The sequence below is a fragment of the Erpetoichthys calabaricus genome, chromosome 16 (assembly GCF_900747795.2).
Source record: "Erpetoichthys calabaricus chromosome 16, fErpCal1.3, whole genome shotgun sequence".
Classification (NCBI taxonomy): Eukaryota; Metazoa; Chordata; class Cladistia; order Polypteriformes; family Polypteridae; genus Erpetoichthys; species Erpetoichthys calabaricus.
The window spans coordinates 59,994,686-60,014,666 of NC_041409.2; the positions used below are offsets into that span (position 1 = coordinate 59,994,686).

A 19,981-nucleotide genomic window follows, 5' to 3' on the forward strand; every position below is an offset into this window, starting at 1 on the left:
GAATAATAATTATATTTATATAGTGCTGTTCTCACTACGCAAAGTGCTTAGACTGAGGGGAACCACAATGTGTAGCACCCACCTGGATGATGCGACGGCAGCCATTCTTCTACCAGTATGCTCACCACACATTAGCTATTAGGTGGTGAAGGGGTAAGAGAGATAGATAACCAGTTAGAGACAGGGGATGATTAGAGGGCCAGAAATGATTGCAAGACATGGGGATAAACCCTACACTTTTCAAAAGATGCCCAGGGATCTCTAATGACCACACAGAATCAAGGCCTCTGTTTTACATCTCACCTGAAAGATGGAGGAAGAAGGAATTCTTCCTCAAAGAGGTACATTAAATCATTTCTTTGTGGTGGATATGCAGTTAGGTCTATTAGTATTTTGGACTGTGACACAATTTTCATAATTTTGGCTATGAAATGAAGAAATCATTAGATGATTGAAGTGTGACTTGCAGCTTTAATTCAAGGGGTTTAATGTAAATATCATGTGAGCTGTTTAGGAATGATAGCCATTTTTATACACATTCCTCCCCATTTTCAGGGGCTCAAAAGTATTTGGACATTTGACTGACAAGCTGTTCCATAGCCAGGTGGGAGCAGGTGCCTCATGATTCCATTAACTATTAAGCAGGTAGCAGGTCTGGAGTTGATTCCAAGTGTGGAATTTGCAGTTGCAGTTTAACCGTTAGTTATGTGACAGAATACCACAGTCTGCATATAATGTTGTGATGGTGTCATGTATTGTACATTGTGCTGTTTAATTGTATTTACCTTGCTATGTATATGGAAGTAACACCAAGAGATATTCCTAACAACTTTGTTGTGTGGCAATAAAGTTCAAGTTCGGTGCCGAGCTCCAGTAGACTCAAGTAATCATCTTGTTCTCATACTTCAGTTAGCCATGTCAGTTAACCCACTTGCCTCTGTGACCTTACCTCCTACTCTATATTGTTTTCTAAAGAGGGAAGTATTGGAGAACTCCTTCATTTCCCATGAACCCATTCCCCTCCCTTGCTGACAAGGACCAATAATGCACCTAGAAATGATCTTTAGCAAAGTGGTAGAATTCCCATGGTTAACTTTACAGCAATATGTTCTTACCAGAATTGGCCTAACTCAGATCTCTGTTCTTCTCAGGTATCCTCTCCCTTACTTGACATTGATTCCCACACATGCCATAATCAAAAGTGAATCTCCATTGTTCCCAGTTAACCCATTCATCTCCTTTTCCTTTTTTCTCCAATCTATACTTTAACCAGAGCTGGCTACAGAGCACCATTATTTCTGGTTTACCTTCTCACATCCTTCAGCTTGACACTCTATCCAGAATGGGCACCACAAAGAGCTCCATTATTGCCAGTTAACCCTCTTTTGTTTTACCAATTGACCTGCACTGTCATTTAACCCGCTAACACCGGAGCCTTGACCACCCTCACTTAACACTCATTTTAAATGATTAAAGACGACCTTCATTGGAGCTCCAGCACTATCAGTTAATCTGTTTAAGCCTTTACTACCTTACCACACCCAGATTTGAATAAACACACTCATTACAACTCCTTTTTGGTACTAAAAAATGCTAATGTTATCCCCATCTGAGAACAAGCGTGAAATCAGAAGATGAAATTAAAAACCAAAAACTGACAGTAGTGGTGATGACATGCTGAAAAAATGTGAGCAGATACAGATAAAGATCAGTGGACGTCACCAAGAATTGTGCAGCTCTCAGTATTCAGAGACAGATTAATAGTACCTCTTTAGCTCTATGATGATCCTGGTTGGCTCCATATTCTTCAGCAGCTGTTGAACCCAAAATGGCCGATAGTCATAACCAAGAATGAGCCATACAAATGAAGATACAAAGGCTCAGCCAGAGTTGGTGCAAAGTGTTAAGTGCTTTATTCACATCAAAGTGTTCCAAATTAAAAGTGGAGTGCTCCTTCAATCCATAAATAAATAAATAATTCAATGAAAGCAAGAGAAAATGTGGAAGTTAAAAAGTCAAATGAAAAAATAACAAGTAATCCTTAAACAAAGATTAAAATCAAAGGTAGATATTCTCTGTGAGCCCCAGTTCTTCTTTCTTAAATCAGGGGTCTCCTCTGCTTATCCCTTGCAGCAAGAGCAGATGCCCACCAACAGGTGCAGTCAGCCATTAAACCTGACTCGCTTCTACATTGCCAGTCCTTCGGAGTCCACACTGAGCCACACACACACACGTCTCCTGCCGCCAGTCCTTCAGTGTTTATGGGATACACTGCACAATGGGCCACTCCTATGTGTCGCTCAATAGCAGTGACCTGTTTAACCATGACGAGCTCTGGTCCCATGATTGACCCTCAGGGGCTCTCTCTCTCCTGACCGCCTGGCACCACTGTTTTCAGCATGGTCTCTCCCATTCCTGCCTCTCTCTTCTCTCTTCACTTCCCATTACTCTTTTCTGTTCTTTTTGTTGTCCTTGTCTCTCCCTTTTGAACTGTGGCCGAGTACAGATGCCACAATCACCAACTCCAAAGGCCCGAACAAAGCACTTGACTGACCCACTTACAGTACATCTGCATGTGAATGCACAGTCAACCAAACACTCCAATCTGCCTTTGAACAGCGCATGCACATTTTCATGTTCATCTGCTCCTGCCTGTAGCCTTCACGTTTCAAATTACTTATTAAATTTAAAAATGCACAGTTCCATGAACCTCTCTCTTCACAAGCTCACACTATAAAGAAAACACTTCTGAGCCAGATAATTCACCACAACTGAAATCTTTGATCTGAGATGTTTTGTGGTGTGGGTTCAATGCAATTCATTTGGCAATGAAGATGGGATGTACATTGTGGATGGGTGGAGTGTAGTGGAGTTACTTCTTTAGCTCATGCTGCAGGTAGACCTTTTTTGAGCCAGACATTTCAGGTTCACTGACCACCAGCAGTTTACCACAGTGCAAACCTTCAAACTTATATGCATTGTGGTGTGATTCCACAGCAATTCACAGGCTAAGGTCAAAACCAGGAGATCAATGAATCGAGACAACAAACCACATCACTAAACTAGAATAGAGGTCAGAAACCATAAGCAATAAACATGAGAAAAAAGAAAAGCAAGAACTAAGGCACTAAAGACGTTTTGTGTTTTTATCCACAAACTTTGATGACGTGACTACTGAACTTCAAGGGTCATGTGGGTGACATCACCAGTCACAATCTCTGGGGCTACACCCCCTGCAACTGAACAATGCATCCCTGATGACAGAACCACAGAATAGCGGTGAACACCAAAACTGAAATGGCACCATAAAAATAAACACATCATAATGTCAATAGAATTTTCAAATGCTCAGAATAACTAAAGGGTGCAAAAAAATAATAAATTCTAAATCTAAGAGATTATTGATTCAGAAAAATGACATCAGAAAGTGGAGAAAAGTGATTTAAACCATAGAAATCTCCACAAGCAGCCAATCTGTCATAACAGCTCGAAGAAGACACCAGGGAGCCATTTTGTTTTTCTAATGCTTTTTGATAGCAGGACAAGACAGATCCTGACTGTGTTAACTGAATGGAAAAGTTCACATTTTTGTCACGTGTATAATAATACAATAAAGGTCTTACTTGCTGGTGCCCTCAGGCCTGGTGACATTAATACAATATCAACAGCAGAAGTAAAGGCAATGAATACAAGAATATGCAGAGGAGGCAGCCTACTATGTATATCCACTATATGTTCAGGAGCCAGTGTTTGCCATTTTGTTTACTAATTCCTGGTATGAATTCCAGATATGAAACAGTGGGGCAGGTGTTGGCTTGCCTCCCCACTTACTCTTTTCTTTCTTTTATCTCCAAGGGTGTGATAGAAGAGCAGGGCCTGATTATGCATCTGCATGCCGCTGTCGAGCAGCTCAAGTCAATTGGCAGCAGTTACACAAATCGCAGTGCTTTAGGTAAGGGTGTTTGCCGTGGGTGTGGTGGGCCTGACAAGCCTGGGATGCGTTCCTTCACAGCGTTGCTCATTCCATTGCTCCTGTGTTATTTTTTTTTTTTTTTAAAGCTAACGACTCTGCACATATCCAGAGGTTCCTGGCACAGCTGGATTCAGAGTGCTTGGAAGCAGTGGAGTCAGCACAAAGCGTGAAAAGCTTGTTGGAACGAGTCGTCAGAAGCTGGGACGTTTACATGGAAACATTTCAGTCACTTCAGTCATGGCTGGAGAAACACCCAGAACAGGTATGAGAGGTGACCATCCAGGTGATCTCTGATTAGAGAATGGTTAAAAAATGAACAGAGAATTAATTTGCTCAGCTTGGCTGAAAAGAGTGAGTTCAGAGAGCCAGTGACGTGAATATTCTGAACTACGAGACAATGTTATATGCCCCACACCATCTCGGCTGTCATTCACCCCTTTTACTATACGGCCCCTTACCAGCTGAATCTACTGTAGATTGAAGTTACAGACGACTCGCCAGTAGCAGTAGGTGCAAAGCATGAACAAACCCACCAACACACATACTCACAGGACCTCTTTAGACTCTCCAATTAACTTAACACATCTTTGGGATTTGAGATAAACACCAGAACACCCACCAAAAAAACAAAAATTCAGACAGACAGCAAAGGTTGAACGCTGAATTCTAGAACTGTGTTGCAGCAGATCAAACCGCTACACCAATGTGCACTCCATCATTCACCTCGTTCATTATTGTTAATCCACTCCTGAGCTCACCCCATCACCCATCATTCACTCTTGAGAGCTGAGGCAGCATATGAAACGGCTGCTGGGAGGGTGAACCTGTGGCGTAGTGGAATTAGATGTATACGATTAAAATAAACAGAATTGTCTACATGGTGATAATTAACAGAAAATCAAAAACCCTCATTTGGATGCATGTAATCCATAAAGCCGATGCTTTTGTTTTTTCTTGATGTTTTCTTGAGTGTATGGCAACCAGTAATCAAGTCAAGTCAAGTTTGTTGTCAAATGTACATAGTACAACAAAATTCTTAACTTGCGTGTCTCCTCAGAACAGTTGAGAAAGTACAAAAATACATAAAAATTAAAGTAGCATGCAACTCTTCTGCAGATCCTCTCAGGCTCCGTCAGGTTGGATGGAGACTGTTGATGGACACCTATTTTCAAATCCAGAGATGTTCTTTTGAGTTCAAGTTAGGGCTCTGGGTGGGCAGCTCAAGGACATTCCCAGAGTTGTCCCTAAGCTACTCCTGCGTTGTGCTTAGGGTCAGTGCCATCATGGAATTTGAACCTTTTGCCCAGTATGAGATTCAGAACACTCTGGATCAGGTTTCCGTTTAAGGAGATCTCTGTACTTTGCTTTGCTTAGCTTTCTCTCAACCCTGACAAGTCTCCCCATCCCTACTGCTATAAAACAACACCACAGCATGATGCTGCCACCACTATGCTTTGCTGTTGGAATGATATTTGTGATGTCTCGTGCCACTAGCCTTGGGCACTGCCCTCAGTTCCAGGATAGTCATGACGAAGATGAAACAGCATGAGTGAGGAGACAAGCAAGATTTTTATTTCAGAATATGTGCAGATTTTATTTAAACAAAGAATCAAAGTGTCCAGAAGTACCAACAAAAAGTCCATTCAATAAATAATTCAATACATAAATTCCTAAAATGGTGCCATTATAATCAAACAATATCACTGGATACAAGTAAATAAATTAATTCCATTGAATATGTTTAAAATCACCAAGGTTGAGAGGTAAACTCTGCACATTTTCTCTATCTCTCCTTCCATGTTCGGACATCAGGAATCTCAAATATGCATCCCACCACATACCGGTCCACCAAGCAGCCCCGAACTGCTACCTTAGTCAGTAACCCGCAGTTCCCAGAGCCGCTACCTCAGCCGGTTTCCAATTACCCTTTGCTCGGATGCCGCCACACCTTGATTCTCCCACCTCCAGCGAGCTCCTTTGGCATCTCTCCATCTCATCTGCTCCACTGCTCAGAAGACTTGATTGCGGCCACGTCACAAAACCTGGACAACGGCTCTCCGTCTTGGTCTCTTTTAATTAATGAACAGGGCTGATGCTGCCCATCCTATCCCTGTCTGCTCCCTCTCCCTCTATCTCAAGTACCTCTCTGACAAGCATTTGCTTCTCTCAAACCAAAACTTCATACTTCTCCCATCACAGGACCTCTCACTCACCTGCATTAACCTGCCCCTTTTGTCTCTTGAATCTGTCAGCAACTGGTGGCCATTAATTGTCATGATGTCTTTTAAATGTATATCTCACACCAGCTCAAGTTAAATCAATGGGTTGTACTAAAAACCCAGTAAAATCAATTAATATCCCCCACCCTCCACGGCCTCGTCTTACTCCACAAGTAATGAGCAGTTCTTGTTTTCCTCCAGATAGATACTTTATTAATCCTAAGGGGAAATTCATATACTCCAGCAGCAGCATACCGACAAAGAACAATACCAAATTAAAGAGTGACAACAATGCAGGTATGCAGACAGACAGTAACTTTGTATATGTTAACGTTTACCCCCCCCGGGTGGAATTGAAGAGTCGCATAGTGTGGGGGAGGAACGATCTCCTCAGTCTGTCAGTGGAGCAGGACATTGATAGCAGTCTGTCGCTGAAGCTGCTCCTCTGTCTTGAGATGATACTGTTCAGTGGATTCTCCATGATTTTCAGGAGCCTGCTCAGTGCCCGTTGCTCTGCCACGGATGTCAAACTGTCCAGCTCCATGCCTACAATAGAGCCTGCCTTCCTCACCAGTTTGTCCAGGCGTGAGGCGTCTCTCTTCTTTATGCTGCTTCCCCAGTACACCACTGCGTAGAAGAGGGTGCTCGCCACAACCGTCTGATAGAACATCTGCAGCATTTTATTACAGATGTTGAAGGACGCCAGCCTTCTAAGGAAGTATAACCGGCTCTGTCCTTTCTTACACAGAGCATCAGTATTGGAAGTCCAGTCCAATTTATCCAGCTGCACTCCCAGGTATTTATAGGTATGTACCCTCTGCACACAGTCACCTCTGATGATCACGGGGTTCATGAGGGGCCTGGTCCTCCTAAAATCCACCACCAGCTCCTTGGTTTTGCTGGTGGTCAGTTGTAGGTGGTTTGAGTCACACCATTTAACAAAGTCCTTGATTAGGTTCCTATACTCCTCTTCTTGCCCATTCCTGATGCAGCCCACAATAGCAGTGTCATCAGCGAACTTTTTGCACGTGGCAGGACTCCGAGTTGTATTCGAAGTCCAATGTATATAGGCTGAACAGGACCGGAGAAAGTACAGTCCCCTGCAGCACTCCTGTGTTGCTGACCACAATGTCAGACGTGCACTTCCCAAGACGCACATACTGAGGTCTGTCTGTAAGATAGTCCACAATCCATGCCACCAGGTATGAATCTGCTCCCATCTCTGTCAGCTTGTCCCTAAGAAGAATAGGTTGGATGGTGTTGAAGGTGCTAGAGAAGTTTAGAAACATAATTCTTATAGCACCACTGCCTCTGTCCAAGTGGGAGAGGGATCGGTGTAGCATGTAGATGATGGCATCCTCCGCTCCCACCTTCTCCTGGTATGCGAACTGCAGAGGATTGAGGGCGTGGCAGACCTGTAGCCTTAGGTGGTGAAGCAGCAGCCACTCCATGGTCTTCATCACATGTGACGTAAGAGCGACAGGCCGGAAGTCATTCAGCTCACTAGGACGTGATACTTTTGGGACTGGGGTGATACAAGATGTTTTCCAAAGCCTCGGGACTCTTCCCTGTTCCAGGCTCAGGTTGAAGATGCACTGTACAATTTAATTAACTAATTAATTAATTGTAGAATTAATTAGCATTAATGCGCTCCAGACATTATGTGTAGAATTAAGGCCAAACAATTCAATCTTGGTTTGATCAGACCAGAGAATCTTGTTTCACATAGTCTAAGAGTTCTTTAGGTGCGTTTTTGCAAATTCTAAATGGGCTTCCATGTGTAGGCAGGCCCACAATAACTTTTATGGATGCCCTTATTAATACGAGATGCAGATAACTCAATGTGTAATGAACTGTAAAATGTACACACCCAATTATCATTAGTGACAATATCTGGGGATTTCTATCATGAAGCAAGAAGAAATTTAGCAGCAAGAAGGCCTAAACTGCTAAGGTTCTGATGGTAAGAGGTGAACTGCAAGGAGGACAGATCTGAAAGGATTGGAATAGAAGGCAATAGTGGAGTATCAACAGATAGACAGAACGAGATAGAAAACATGAGGGAAGAACCAGGACCTGAGAGGAAAAGTGCCTGGGACACTCAAAGTGCAAAAGTGAAAAAGAGGGTCTGGTTCAAGACCCATCGGATAGTGCTTACGGGGAGTAGGGTACAAACTGGATCTGTTAATATTTAGGATTTCTGGAACAGTGTTTTACATTATGAAATATAGTCACTCAGGCAGGAGAAGCAGAAGGAGTTGGGAGGTCTCAGAGCCAAACTGAGGTGTGTTGCATACTACACTACAGAGGCTGGAGACTGGGTGCTTAGAGGGGAGAAGGAGCGAGACATGGAGTCATGTCCACATTTCAGTGGAAAACTTAAGTGTGTTTCATTCATCTGTGCAGAGTAGCGCTGGTGTTCAGAGGGACGGTGTGATGTGATAAAACAAATAAAGATCTCATCTGTCACTGGTTATGTAGCCATTAAGACAAATGCAAGGTTAAAATGGAGCAACGCCTGAATACACAACTTAGGCAAATGTGGAAGTTTGGCGCCCTCTGCTGCCCAAGTGATTCATGTCACTGGTACAAAGCAGAATAGAAACTCCTGTTCTGTGATGTAAATGAAAAAGCACTAAAAGAAACTGTATTAAGGAAGGAAGGAATGAATGATATTTATTTAATTTAGAAACGGACGCATTACAATTAACAAAGAAGGCTTCACTGGATTGCTCTTTTCATTACTGACACACCAACCTAACTGGTGAGGCATTTGTCTCCTCCCTGAGGAGTGCTGATCGAGGGTGAAAAAAAGGCATTTGTTCCCATATCACCAGCCTAAGAATGATAGACAGGGTCTTTTGTCTCAGAATTTGCAGAGCCATGCTGGTCTAACACATGCTGATGCCTTTGATAAACTGAATTTAGCACAGTTTAAAATTCAATATTTTTTTAAATTAGCAAGTACTAAAGTAAGAAGCAACTATTAAATCACAAGACACACACTCTTCCACACACATTTAGAGCTGCACATTCGTCTGACTTGCCTCTCTTTAGGATGTGGGAGGAAACCCACACAAAGATCAGCAGAGCTAATCACCTTGCCATTGTGCTGCCTGCCTATGTTACATTATGGCGGATTCAGAAACTCAGAACTCCTTCACTCTCTGCACTCTTTATTGTGTTTGGATTTCATTTTACATTGATACATTTGACCTTTTTGCCCATCTACTATACACTCAATAACCCATAATGACAAAGAGAAAATTTGAAAGTTTTCCAAATTTATTAAAAATCAAAAACTGAAATCTCCAAAAATGGTAAATTCATCCATTTCAAATTAAATCTACATCACAATAAAATGTGCAGAAAGTGAAGGGCTCTGAATACATCATGAATATACTGCACAGTATATTATTCATTCTCAGACTCACTTAATCCTATTCAGGGTTGCTGGTGGGGAGTTTTGAGCCTGTCCTGGCAGTGCTAGTCATCAAACAAAAAATGGCCCTGGACAGGATACCCGTCCATCACGGGGTCCACTCCCACACCCACGCAGGCCCTAATTTAGAATCGGCAATTAGCCTGACCTGCACAACTTTGAGGATGGAGGAGGGAAAGCGGAGTATCCTGAAGAACATCCACACTCACGTGGAGACAACACAGACAATTGCCCGCTACAGGATTTGAACATTGGATCTGTGCATCAGCAACATTAACCACTGGGCTGCCAGACCTGACCTGACCCAACCCATGTGTGACGTGCAAGTATTCTGCATGGGTTATCCTCCCACACTCTTAAAAATGTTCATGTTAAGTTAAATAGCATCTCCAAACTAGGCCTGCATAAGTACGAGTGTGGGTATGTGAGAGTTAGCCTTGCGACAGACTGGCACCCTGTTTATTGTTGATTCAGCCTTGTGTATTATGCCTCCAGAATACATTCTGTCCCCCTGTAGCCTTAGAAATGATAAATTATAGTTTAATAGGGTCATTACTGTCACATTTACAGAGTACAGTGAAGTTCTTTCTTACATGTTATAATTAACAAGCACTGCATCACCAGTCTCCAATACCCTGATTAGTGAATAGAAGTACCTAGCTTTAAAACCTTACCTTATATAGATTACTTTAATTCAATTAAGTGGCTTGGAGAATTCTGTATTATATTATAAAATCTAGAATAATATTATACTAGCTGTGCTACCTGTATAAAATGGGTTAAAACCTAAGTAATCAATTAGGATGCTACACGTATTGAAGTGACAAATGCAATGAATATGCTGCTGTTATATACCATTTGGTATGAGATTTGTAAAAGCACCGTTAACATTGGCGGTGCACCATCTGTTTGAATGATAAATGCAATGCATTTTATTTCTAAAAATGTTTGTGATGTGCCATCTTTTGAATAACAGAGACATAGCAACCAGACGGACACAGAGACAGACACAGATAGTTATCCTTTTACTATAATGCTAGCTGTGCTACTTGTCTAAGACAGGTTGAAATCCAAGTAATCAACTGTGATGCATCATCTGTTGGAATGAAAAATGCTTTGTATTTGTCTCTGTTATATGCCATTTAGTATGGGATTCATAATAACAGTGTTAATGTTTCTGATGTGCCACCTATTGGAATGAAAAATGCAATACATATTTCTCTATGCCATTTAGTATGGGATTCATAAAAGCAGTGTTAATATTTGTTATGCACCATCTGTTGGAATGACAAATGCAATGCATTTTATTACAGCAAATGTTTGTGATGTACCATCATTAGGAATGACAGAGACATAGCAACCAGATGGGCACCCAGACAGACACTTACCCTTTTATTTATTTTATTGGGGCGGAGTGGTGGCTCTGAGGCTAAGGATCCATGCTGGTATCCAGAAGGTTGCTGGTTCAAATCCCCATCACTGCCAAAAAGAGATCCTACTCTGCTGGGCCCTTGAGCAAGACCCTTAACCTGTAATTGCTCCAGGGGCGCTGTACAATGGCTTACCCTGCGCTCTGACCCCAAGGGGTATGCAAAAACTAACAAATTCCTAATACAAGAAATTGTATAAGGCGAAATAAAGAACAAAAAAAAATATTTTGTTATATTACTGTATATTATTTGTCCTTATTTTCACATGAGGCTTTGTCTTGGTCTTCCCACATTCCATACACAATTCAGAGGGAAGCTCTGCACTGGCTCGGTAGGAGTGAGTGAGGGTGTACTGTATGTGCCTGAGTGATTCCCACAGAGGACTGGTTATTCTGTCCAAAGTTGGTTCTTGCCTTGCAAGTAATGCTGTCAGTACAGGCTTTGACTACTGCAACACTTAAAACACACTTACGGTTTCATTTTGCTAAAATCCTAGTGTATGTGTTGGTCTAAAATAGCCAGTGAGCTGTGATTGAGAATGAGGAACTTTCTGTTTTTACTGCGTTACTAACTTATAATTTATTTTTCTAGTCTGTGTATGTATCCTTATACTGGTGGTGTCACATCTCACTTTTATTGCGCAATTATTTTGATTTATGATCACTCGCAAGAATATATGCAGACGAATGATTCAGTGAGTGATTCAGTATGCAATCAGCTGCCTGTGTATGCAAAGCAAACCTAATCTGGCTTTACAAAGTGATTTGTGATATACAAAACTAAACAAATAAAGACACAGCTTAATAAACAAACACTCCACCCAAAGGCATTCTTGTTAGGTTAGCATGAGTGGGTGCAGACAGCCTGCCAGGATAGGCTGCAGCCCCTTGTGCCCCTGCACTAGGATCTACTGTAGCAGGTTTCAGTCCTGATGATTTTCAACTGCCAGATTCTGAATTCCGTTGCCTTTTTAGTGGTGCTTGTTTGCTGTGCCACTGCAGCAGAAGCGTCCTACTCTCCCCTTATCTCTCACTCACTATGCCCTCCTTCAGAATGCATAATAAAAATGGAGGGGAAATTAAACACAGTGGATCAGCCTTTCCTCTTCTTGTATTCAAGCCCAAGTGTTACCTCAGTTTAATTGTCATTTTCCAATCCTTAGGCCACTTTGGAAGGAAGCCTGGCAGAATGGGAAGCGCTGCATGCCCAGGTCAACGAGGTTGGTAACTTTTTAATCGAAGTCAGCGATGAGGAGACAATGGCCCACGTCTCCAAGGAGCTGAGCAGATTAAACAGGCAGTGGTGTGACGTCATGAAGAACACTCGATTTGTAAGTACCGCTCAGGTACCTGTTTTTGGAGTTTGGGGTGGGCTGATGACCTTACTCTCCTTAAACAATTATCTTCTTCTGTTTGACCAAATGATTGAATCCTAAGTCCAGCAGTCAGTGTGTCATGGCTGCACGTAAATTGTGTATGTGTGTGGAAAGGAAGTCATGTTCAGTTGTTTGATATATGTGACCAACTGAAGAGCTTCTCATTGTTTGAGATTTGTTTCATGGTGGCAGCCACATCATTAATGGCAACAGTGTTTATTGCTGGTTACATGTTTGCTCATTCTTCTAACTCCCTGGATTTCAGCCATGGCCTGCTTAAATGAGCATCCTGTATTTGTGTTTGCTCTCTTCTGACACCTTCATTTCCTGGTCCATCTTCTTAACAGTTCCTTTTGGACGAGTGTCTTCTTTTGAACACAGCACCTGCCTGTATCCTCATTTACTTATCCAAGTGCAAGACGAGACCTCCAGTTAGGCAATTCCTATTTAAACCTCCAAGCCCTCCATCACTTGGTTTAAGGTTTTCTGATAATTTCATACAATGCATCTTTTCTTTGTTGGCTTGAAATTTAACTTCCACTTCTCTCTTAAATACATTTCAGTTGCTCCTGGTACTGATTACTTGTTGATCGTGTTTGCATTTTGGCTTCTGTAGTGCCTCCATTTTGCTCTTGGCTGTCTTTTTCTATTCTACTAACACTAGCCTCATACTTATTATCTTGTTGGTGGTCAGTGTAGCTTCAAAACCTATGACACATCTTCTCAGCAGATTTATGTCCGGTGATCTTCCATTCATTATTCAATGACTTTGTACTGGTCACATCACCATTCATTGGGTACCTATGGGTGTTTAGGAGTCGTGGCCTGCTAAGATTGAATTAAATTGGTCAAAGATGAACATCTCCCACACCAAGATTTTCTTGGAACTGTTTAAAGTTGCCTTAACTCTTTGGGATGTCACTGATATGTGCTACTCTGGCATCCTCTAAATTTAAATCCATAGTTTCTAGTTGTATTAGGGTGGGTTTTTCTTCAAATTATTAGCAAGTGTGCATTGTGATGAACCAGGAGCCTTTCTAGGAGTGATGCCACCAGAAAAGGCACTGGCCTGCACAGCCTGGAGAGGGTTTCATACTTCATAGAAGGATAAAGGTTTAGATCTTCTATGGTTGTCTGCAGCCATAGTATAGTGCAGCAGTAAGAAATCTATAGTTGGTTCAAGATGAAGGTGACCCTCTAACTGTATGGCTTCTTTTAAAGTCCTCCATTGCATTATCTGTTTGCTCTTTCACCCTAAACAACGCCTCTGCAGCAGCCTTCTGGACTCACAGGATGGAATTTGAAATGCTTATTGCCTGTGGTCATGAAATTGTCAGCCATAGGTCACATACCATTCATGTGTCCAGGCCTGCAGCTATTTTACATTTCAATGTATCACTGAAGAAGGACTACGGCTACATTAATTTCTGCGGTTTCTAATTGAAGTCCTTGCCTTCCACACACACACACACACACACAAACAAGTATTTTCTTGCTCTTTCCTTTTTTTGCTGTTACAGTTAAGGTTTCTCTCATAGCAGTTCACTTTCTAGCTGACATATCATTCACCCGCCATACGTGAAGTTAACTTCTTCATCCATGTGTTACTGTGAGGGGAATAAAAAGGACGTGCAGTGGTCAACCAACCTTGAAGCGATCCAGGGAATCTACCAAGAAAAGCTTGAGACCCCTAAGGAGGAGACTGGTGGATTAATGAACTTGTCCACCTCCCAGAGTGACAAAGCCAAGGGGTGCATTAGGTAGAATGTTTGTCTTTATGGCCCCTGGCCCTGCTTGAGCTGTAAGTGTGCCTCATTCACACAGCCTCCCAACAGTATACGTTAATAATGAGGCTGTCACTCCGATGACAAGTAACAATAAAAATGAAGTAAAGCATCTTAATAATGAAGCTATTTTCCCTCCAGTGTATGAAAATAAACATGAAAACAGCATAAAATGAAATTACTTTGTTCCTAGCAGGTTTATTACACTCCATTATTTGTTGTGATGTGAATGATGAATAACAGCTGTTGACAAGTCCTTTTCAGGAATTTTAAAACAAAATATAAAGTAGCTGTGTTCTGGGCTTTGCCAGCTTTAGTCGGCCATGATCATTCATTGTTTGTAAGGAGAAGGGCATGTGCTGGACCGTTGGAATCTTTATGTTGAGATTCTGGAGCCTCCCTGTCATCATAATAAGAGCAATGCATGATGGTGGTCTGGTATCTTCTCATGTGACCTGTGATGGAAATCAAAATGCACATATCATACTTGTACTTGACCAGTGCCCCGACTTAGCCAGACTGCTTGGTTAACATCTGGATGCATGAGAGGTCAGGAGTCTGCAACCTTCGTGAAAGCCGTTTAGCGCTGCATTATGGGATAGGTGCCAGATTAGCCTCTTGTCTCGTAATTTGGCTGTACCATGTAGCAATATGTTAGAGTAAGAATGCATTAGAATGCATCTGTAAAACCAACACAGATATAGTTAATATTAATTGTATTGTATTATTGCATTAATTAGATGCACTACAAAGGACTGGCATCCTGTCCAAAGTTGGTTCTTGCCTTGTGTCTTTTTATAGCGGGGTTGAATTTGTTCCCCTACAATTCTGAAATGAATTAAGCAGATTTAAGACAATTATTATATGTTTTTTTATGTAATTTTACTAATAAAAATAAAAATAATGTAAACAACAGAATTGTCCAGCTGTTAAGGCTTCCTTATCAAACATTATTCCCAAAGGAAATGTTTCTATATTTGCACCTGACTGGATATAATTGAGGGCGGCACGGTGGTGCAGTGGGTAGCGCTGCTGCCTTGCAGTTGGGAGATCTGGAGACCTGGGTTCGCTTCCCGGGTCCTCCCTGCGTGGAGTTTGCATGTTCTCCCCGTGTCTGCGTGGGTTTCCTCCGGGAGCTCCGGTTTCCTCCCACAGTCCAAAGACATGTAGGTTAGGTGGATTGGCAATTCTAAATTGGCCCTAGTGTGTGCTTGGTGTGTGGGTGTGTTTGTGTGTGTCCTGCGGTGGGTTGGCACCTTGCCCAGGATTGGTTCCCTGCCTTGTGCCCTGTGTTGGCTGGGATTGCCTCCAGCAGACCCCCGTGACCCTGTGTTCGGATTCAGCGGGTTGGAAAATGGATGGATGGATGGATGGATATAATTGATACAGCAGAGAATGAGGACTCATGGGTACATTCCCATTCTCGAATTTGGCTATGTGTGATGGTCTCTGCTTAATATCTACCTTTCTGCCTCACTCATCAACATGACACACACACTACAGTATATGCCAACACCATTGCTGTGTACAAGTTGTCAAGTAGTGGCTCCAAATTCTCACTGAAGTCGAGCAGACTTACATAATAGCATTCAGGGGTAAATGGGGTTAAGCCTGTGTGCAGGTGAACAACAGAGTGAGGCAGGCTTCCACAATCTCCTTGGACATATATAGAATCGGATAAGGACAATACCAATTAGTTCCAGAAGGAAGGCTCACTTGAACCTTTTTATCGAAATCTTCAGTAAGGTCCTTGGAATTTACTGCCCACCCTGGAGTGCTGTGGGTTTGACCTGGAGGGACCCACTTCATAGATTCAGATTTTCGTTATCATGTGGTCTTTTGTCAGAAATCCTTGAGGTACAGATTTTAGCACTCAAAATCTTAAGTTTCAGAGCTGTACTCACGTCTTGGCCTGCAAACCAACTGGAAGAAGTACAAGATCCAGTCTAACATGGACATCACTCCTGGGCCATCCATTCAGATGGTACCTGCTACTTCTATGCATATGGCAAACCTGTTGACATACTTCAGCTGCCAGTCAATTTCAACCCTCGTCACCAAGCCAGAAATGAGATGGTGTTTTATGGTGGCCAAAACCTGTTTGACTGGTTTTTAAAATTCCAGGCTCATCAATAGCAATACATCTTACCTACTCTATCATGGCTCTGTGGTTTTGATTTTGAATGAGGAGCTTGAAATTTTTGACATGTGATGCCAAAAATTAATTGTACAACTTGGAAATTAAAGCAGAAATGCTTGATTGACTTATGAGATTCAATTTCCAGACCCCTACAGGACCCTTCTTACAAACAACAATTTTTAACCTGTTGAGTTTATACCAGAAGTACAGGATGGCACTCCATCTCACCCAGTGCTGGCACCAGCCCACAGCTGCCATCTTTTTACAAGCTGGTGTTAAAAGCAAATACAGTAATCCCTCCTCCATCGCGGGGGTTGCGTTCCAGAGCCACCCGTGAAATAAGAAAATCCGCGAAGTAGAAACCATATGTTTATATGGTTATTTTTATATTGTCATGCTTGGGTCACAGATTTGCGCAGAAACACAGGAGGTTGTAGAGAGACAGGAACGTTATTCAAACACTGCAAACAAACATTTGTCTCTTTTTCAAAAGTTTAAACTGTGCTCCATGACAAGACAGAGATGACAGTTCCGTCTCACAATTAAAAGAATGCAAACATATCTTCCTCTTCAAAGGAGTGCGCGTCAGGAGCACAGGCTGTCAGAAACAGAGAGGAAAGCAAACAAATCAATAGGGCTGTTTGGCTTTTAAGTATGCGAAGCACCGCCGGTACAAAGCTGTTGAAGGCGGCAGCTCACACCCCCTCCGTCAGGAGCAGGGTGAGAGAGAGAGAGAGAGAGAGAGAGAGAGAGAGAGAGAGAGAGAGAGAGAGAGAGAAACAAAACAGTGAAAAATCAATACGTGCCCTTTGAGCTTTTAAGTATGTGAAGCACCGTGCAGCATGTCGCTTCACGAAGCAGCTGCACACAGAAGGTAGCAACGTGAAGATAATCTTTCAGCATTTTTAGACGAGCGTCCATATCGTCTAGGTGTGCGAACAGCCCCCCTGCTCACACCCCCTACGTCAGGATCAGAGAAAGTCAGCGCAAGAGAGAGAGATAAAAGTAAGCTGGGTAGCTTCTCAGCCATCTGCCAATAGCGTCCCTTGTATGAAATCAACTGGGCAAACCAACTGAGGAAGCATGTACCAGAAATTAAAAGACCCATTGTCCTCAGAAATCCGCGAACCAGCAAAAAATCCGCGATATATATTTAAATATGCTTACATATAAAATCTGCGATAGAGTGAAGCCTCGAAAGGCGAAGCGCGATATAGCGAGGGATCACTGTACAGTATGCGATTAGATGAATGAGCCTGTATTGTTCTAACACAGTGAAAATTTAGCTCTGTTGAAGAAAGATGTTCTTCACGGCCAGGAATCAAAATAGAATTGTGTACTTGATCATGGTTTGTCTACTTATGGCCAGATGTTAAAGTTTGTTGATAATGGAATTAAGCATGGAGATTGGAGTGGTTAATCCTGAGTGGAATGTACTGCTATTTAGGAAATGCAGAGGAGCACAATAGTCCTGAGGTTTCTGCTAATCTCATGAATGTAATTCAGAATTGAAATCTGAATAGAACTGACCTAAAATAGAGAATGATGGACCTCTGCTAATGTCCACTTATCATTGATTTACTTCAGCGGAGTGCAAGTTGTCTGATGTTTTAAATAGTCCATATCTTTCTTTATTTGGCCTTTAATTCCAGTCACTCACCCTGTGAAGCTGACATATTTTCCCCGGACTTTCATTGTCTTCTAAATCCAGAAAAGTTTAGTGAAATGGAAATGGAAATGATTTGGCCATGCGTTGAAGTACATTGAATTTGATTCCTGCATTGCACCCAGTATAGGCAGGATAGTCCACAGCTCTCTCACAATTCTCAACTCAGTTATACAGTATAGGATCAGAAAGAAGAAGAAGATGAGATTAATATGGTGCTTTTCTCACTACTCAAAGTGCTTTAGATGAAGTGTGGGGAGGCACTTCAGCTAGCACCAATATGCATCCATCTCGATGATGCAATGCTAGCCATGTTTGCTCAAGTACTCTCTCTCCACACTTTAGCTGTTAGGTGTTGAACAGGTGAGAGAGAGAGAGAGAGACATTTAGGGACATAGGATTATTAGGGACAAGAATGACTAGGCTGTGGTGTGTAATTTAGCCAGATCATCGGGATACATCCTACTCTTTTCAAAAGATGCTCAGGAATCTTTTATGACCACAGAGAGCAAGGACATTAGTTTTACATATCCAAAGAACAGAATAATTTTTTGCAGCACAGTATTACTGTCATTGCACTGGAGCATTGGGATACACACCCACCACAGGGTTAGCTCCCCCCTGTTGGCCTCATGAACACCTCTTCCAACAGCAACCCAAGCTTTGCTTTTTGTAGATGGTCTCCCATCGGGCTCGAACATGTTTAGCTTCAGGTGGATTACCTGTTCTGAACTTCTGGTGGTAAGAAAGTTAATAGTTGGAGGAACATAGAGGCATACTGTATGATGACAGATCCACTAGGGCAAAACTCTGATAACGTTCTTGGGGTGTGTTAATGTCTTAAGTTTTGCATTGTCACTGACAAGATGAGAAGCCAATGCTTATTGTTAACAGACGTGTATTTGGAAGATATTCTCTTGGTGCTGTGATCATATAAAAGGTCCTGTTACATCTCCATTATACTATTCAAAGGAGACAGAAAGTTTTTTATTTGTCCACAGGAAAATGTTTCATCACCCTCTCAAAGTCCATCCATGTCTGAAAAAATCACCATGCCTCAAAAAACAATGGAAGAGTCTTCATCGCTCCTCTGGGAAGATTTAGATATCTCCAGCAGTGATCAGAGTGCCATTGCAGGTGGAGCACAGGTGAGTTCCTTAAAACTCTTGCATATATGAATTGAGTAGACATTTTACTTAAGACGTTCACATGTAGAAATGTAGCTTAAGAGGAAGGATGATGGACTTCAAACCTCAAGCCTATGGCTTTGGTCCCAAGCACTGCATCATAGTGGCTCTGACATGCCAGCTGATCCAGCTCTAAAAACTGCAAGTGAGGAGCTTGAGAGTAACTCTAGAGTTGTAAAGCACCTTGGGCTGATCTCTATAAAAGGATACTATGCAAAACACTTGAAATAACTGACCTTTATTGAGATTGTTTTTTTCTTAATACTATGAATTATATGAGTGTGATATTAAAGTCCTCAGTTTCGCTTTCAGATAGCGTTGTTCAGGTCATTCATGTTAATGACATTTAGCTGGGTGGTTAGGATTTAGGAGAAAAATGGCCAGTGTTTTAGAGCAGGGAACTTTTTATCCATAGATGCTTCACCAGTGTGTTTTTTTTAATGTGGGAACATGATCTGTCAGTATAGCATTTGTGGTGACAAATGAGCACAAATAACCAAAAAGCGTGGAGTTTAGCAGGAATTAAACTCATCTATGGCAGGAGGCCTATTGAATGAGCTGAGATTGCCACACCAGCTAAAATATTTCATATGTCTATTGAGGAATATTTTAATCAAAATTAAATAAATTAATAAATAAATGAATAATTAAATGAAAGTACTGTGAAATAAATAAATGTGTCAAGAAATATGATCAAAAGTAAATAATATGTCACAAAATATGTTTTTGGTGCTTATTTATTTATTTAATTATTTCATTTTGTCC

General features: G+C 41.8%; 1 protein-coding gene across 2 annotated transcripts in view; it reads left to right on the forward strand.

Annotated features, from left to right (window-relative positions):
- Nucleotides 1-19,981, forward strand: part of syne2b (spectrin repeat containing, nuclear envelope 2b) — a 524,337-nt gene that overhangs the window by 87,564 nt on the left and 416,792 nt on the right. For both annotated transcript variants that reach the window (XM_051919949.1, XM_051919950.1), the window contains exons 16-19: nucleotides 3,856-3,952; nucleotides 4,060-4,235; nucleotides 12,227-12,394; nucleotides 19,031-19,177. In XM_051919949.1, the coding sequence (XP_051775909.1) occupies nucleotides 3,856-3,952; nucleotides 4,060-4,235; nucleotides 12,227-12,394; nucleotides 19,031-19,177 (588 nt within the window). The remainder of the gene's footprint in view (nucleotides 1-3,855; nucleotides 3,953-4,059; nucleotides 4,236-12,226; nucleotides 12,395-19,030; nucleotides 19,178-19,981) is intronic.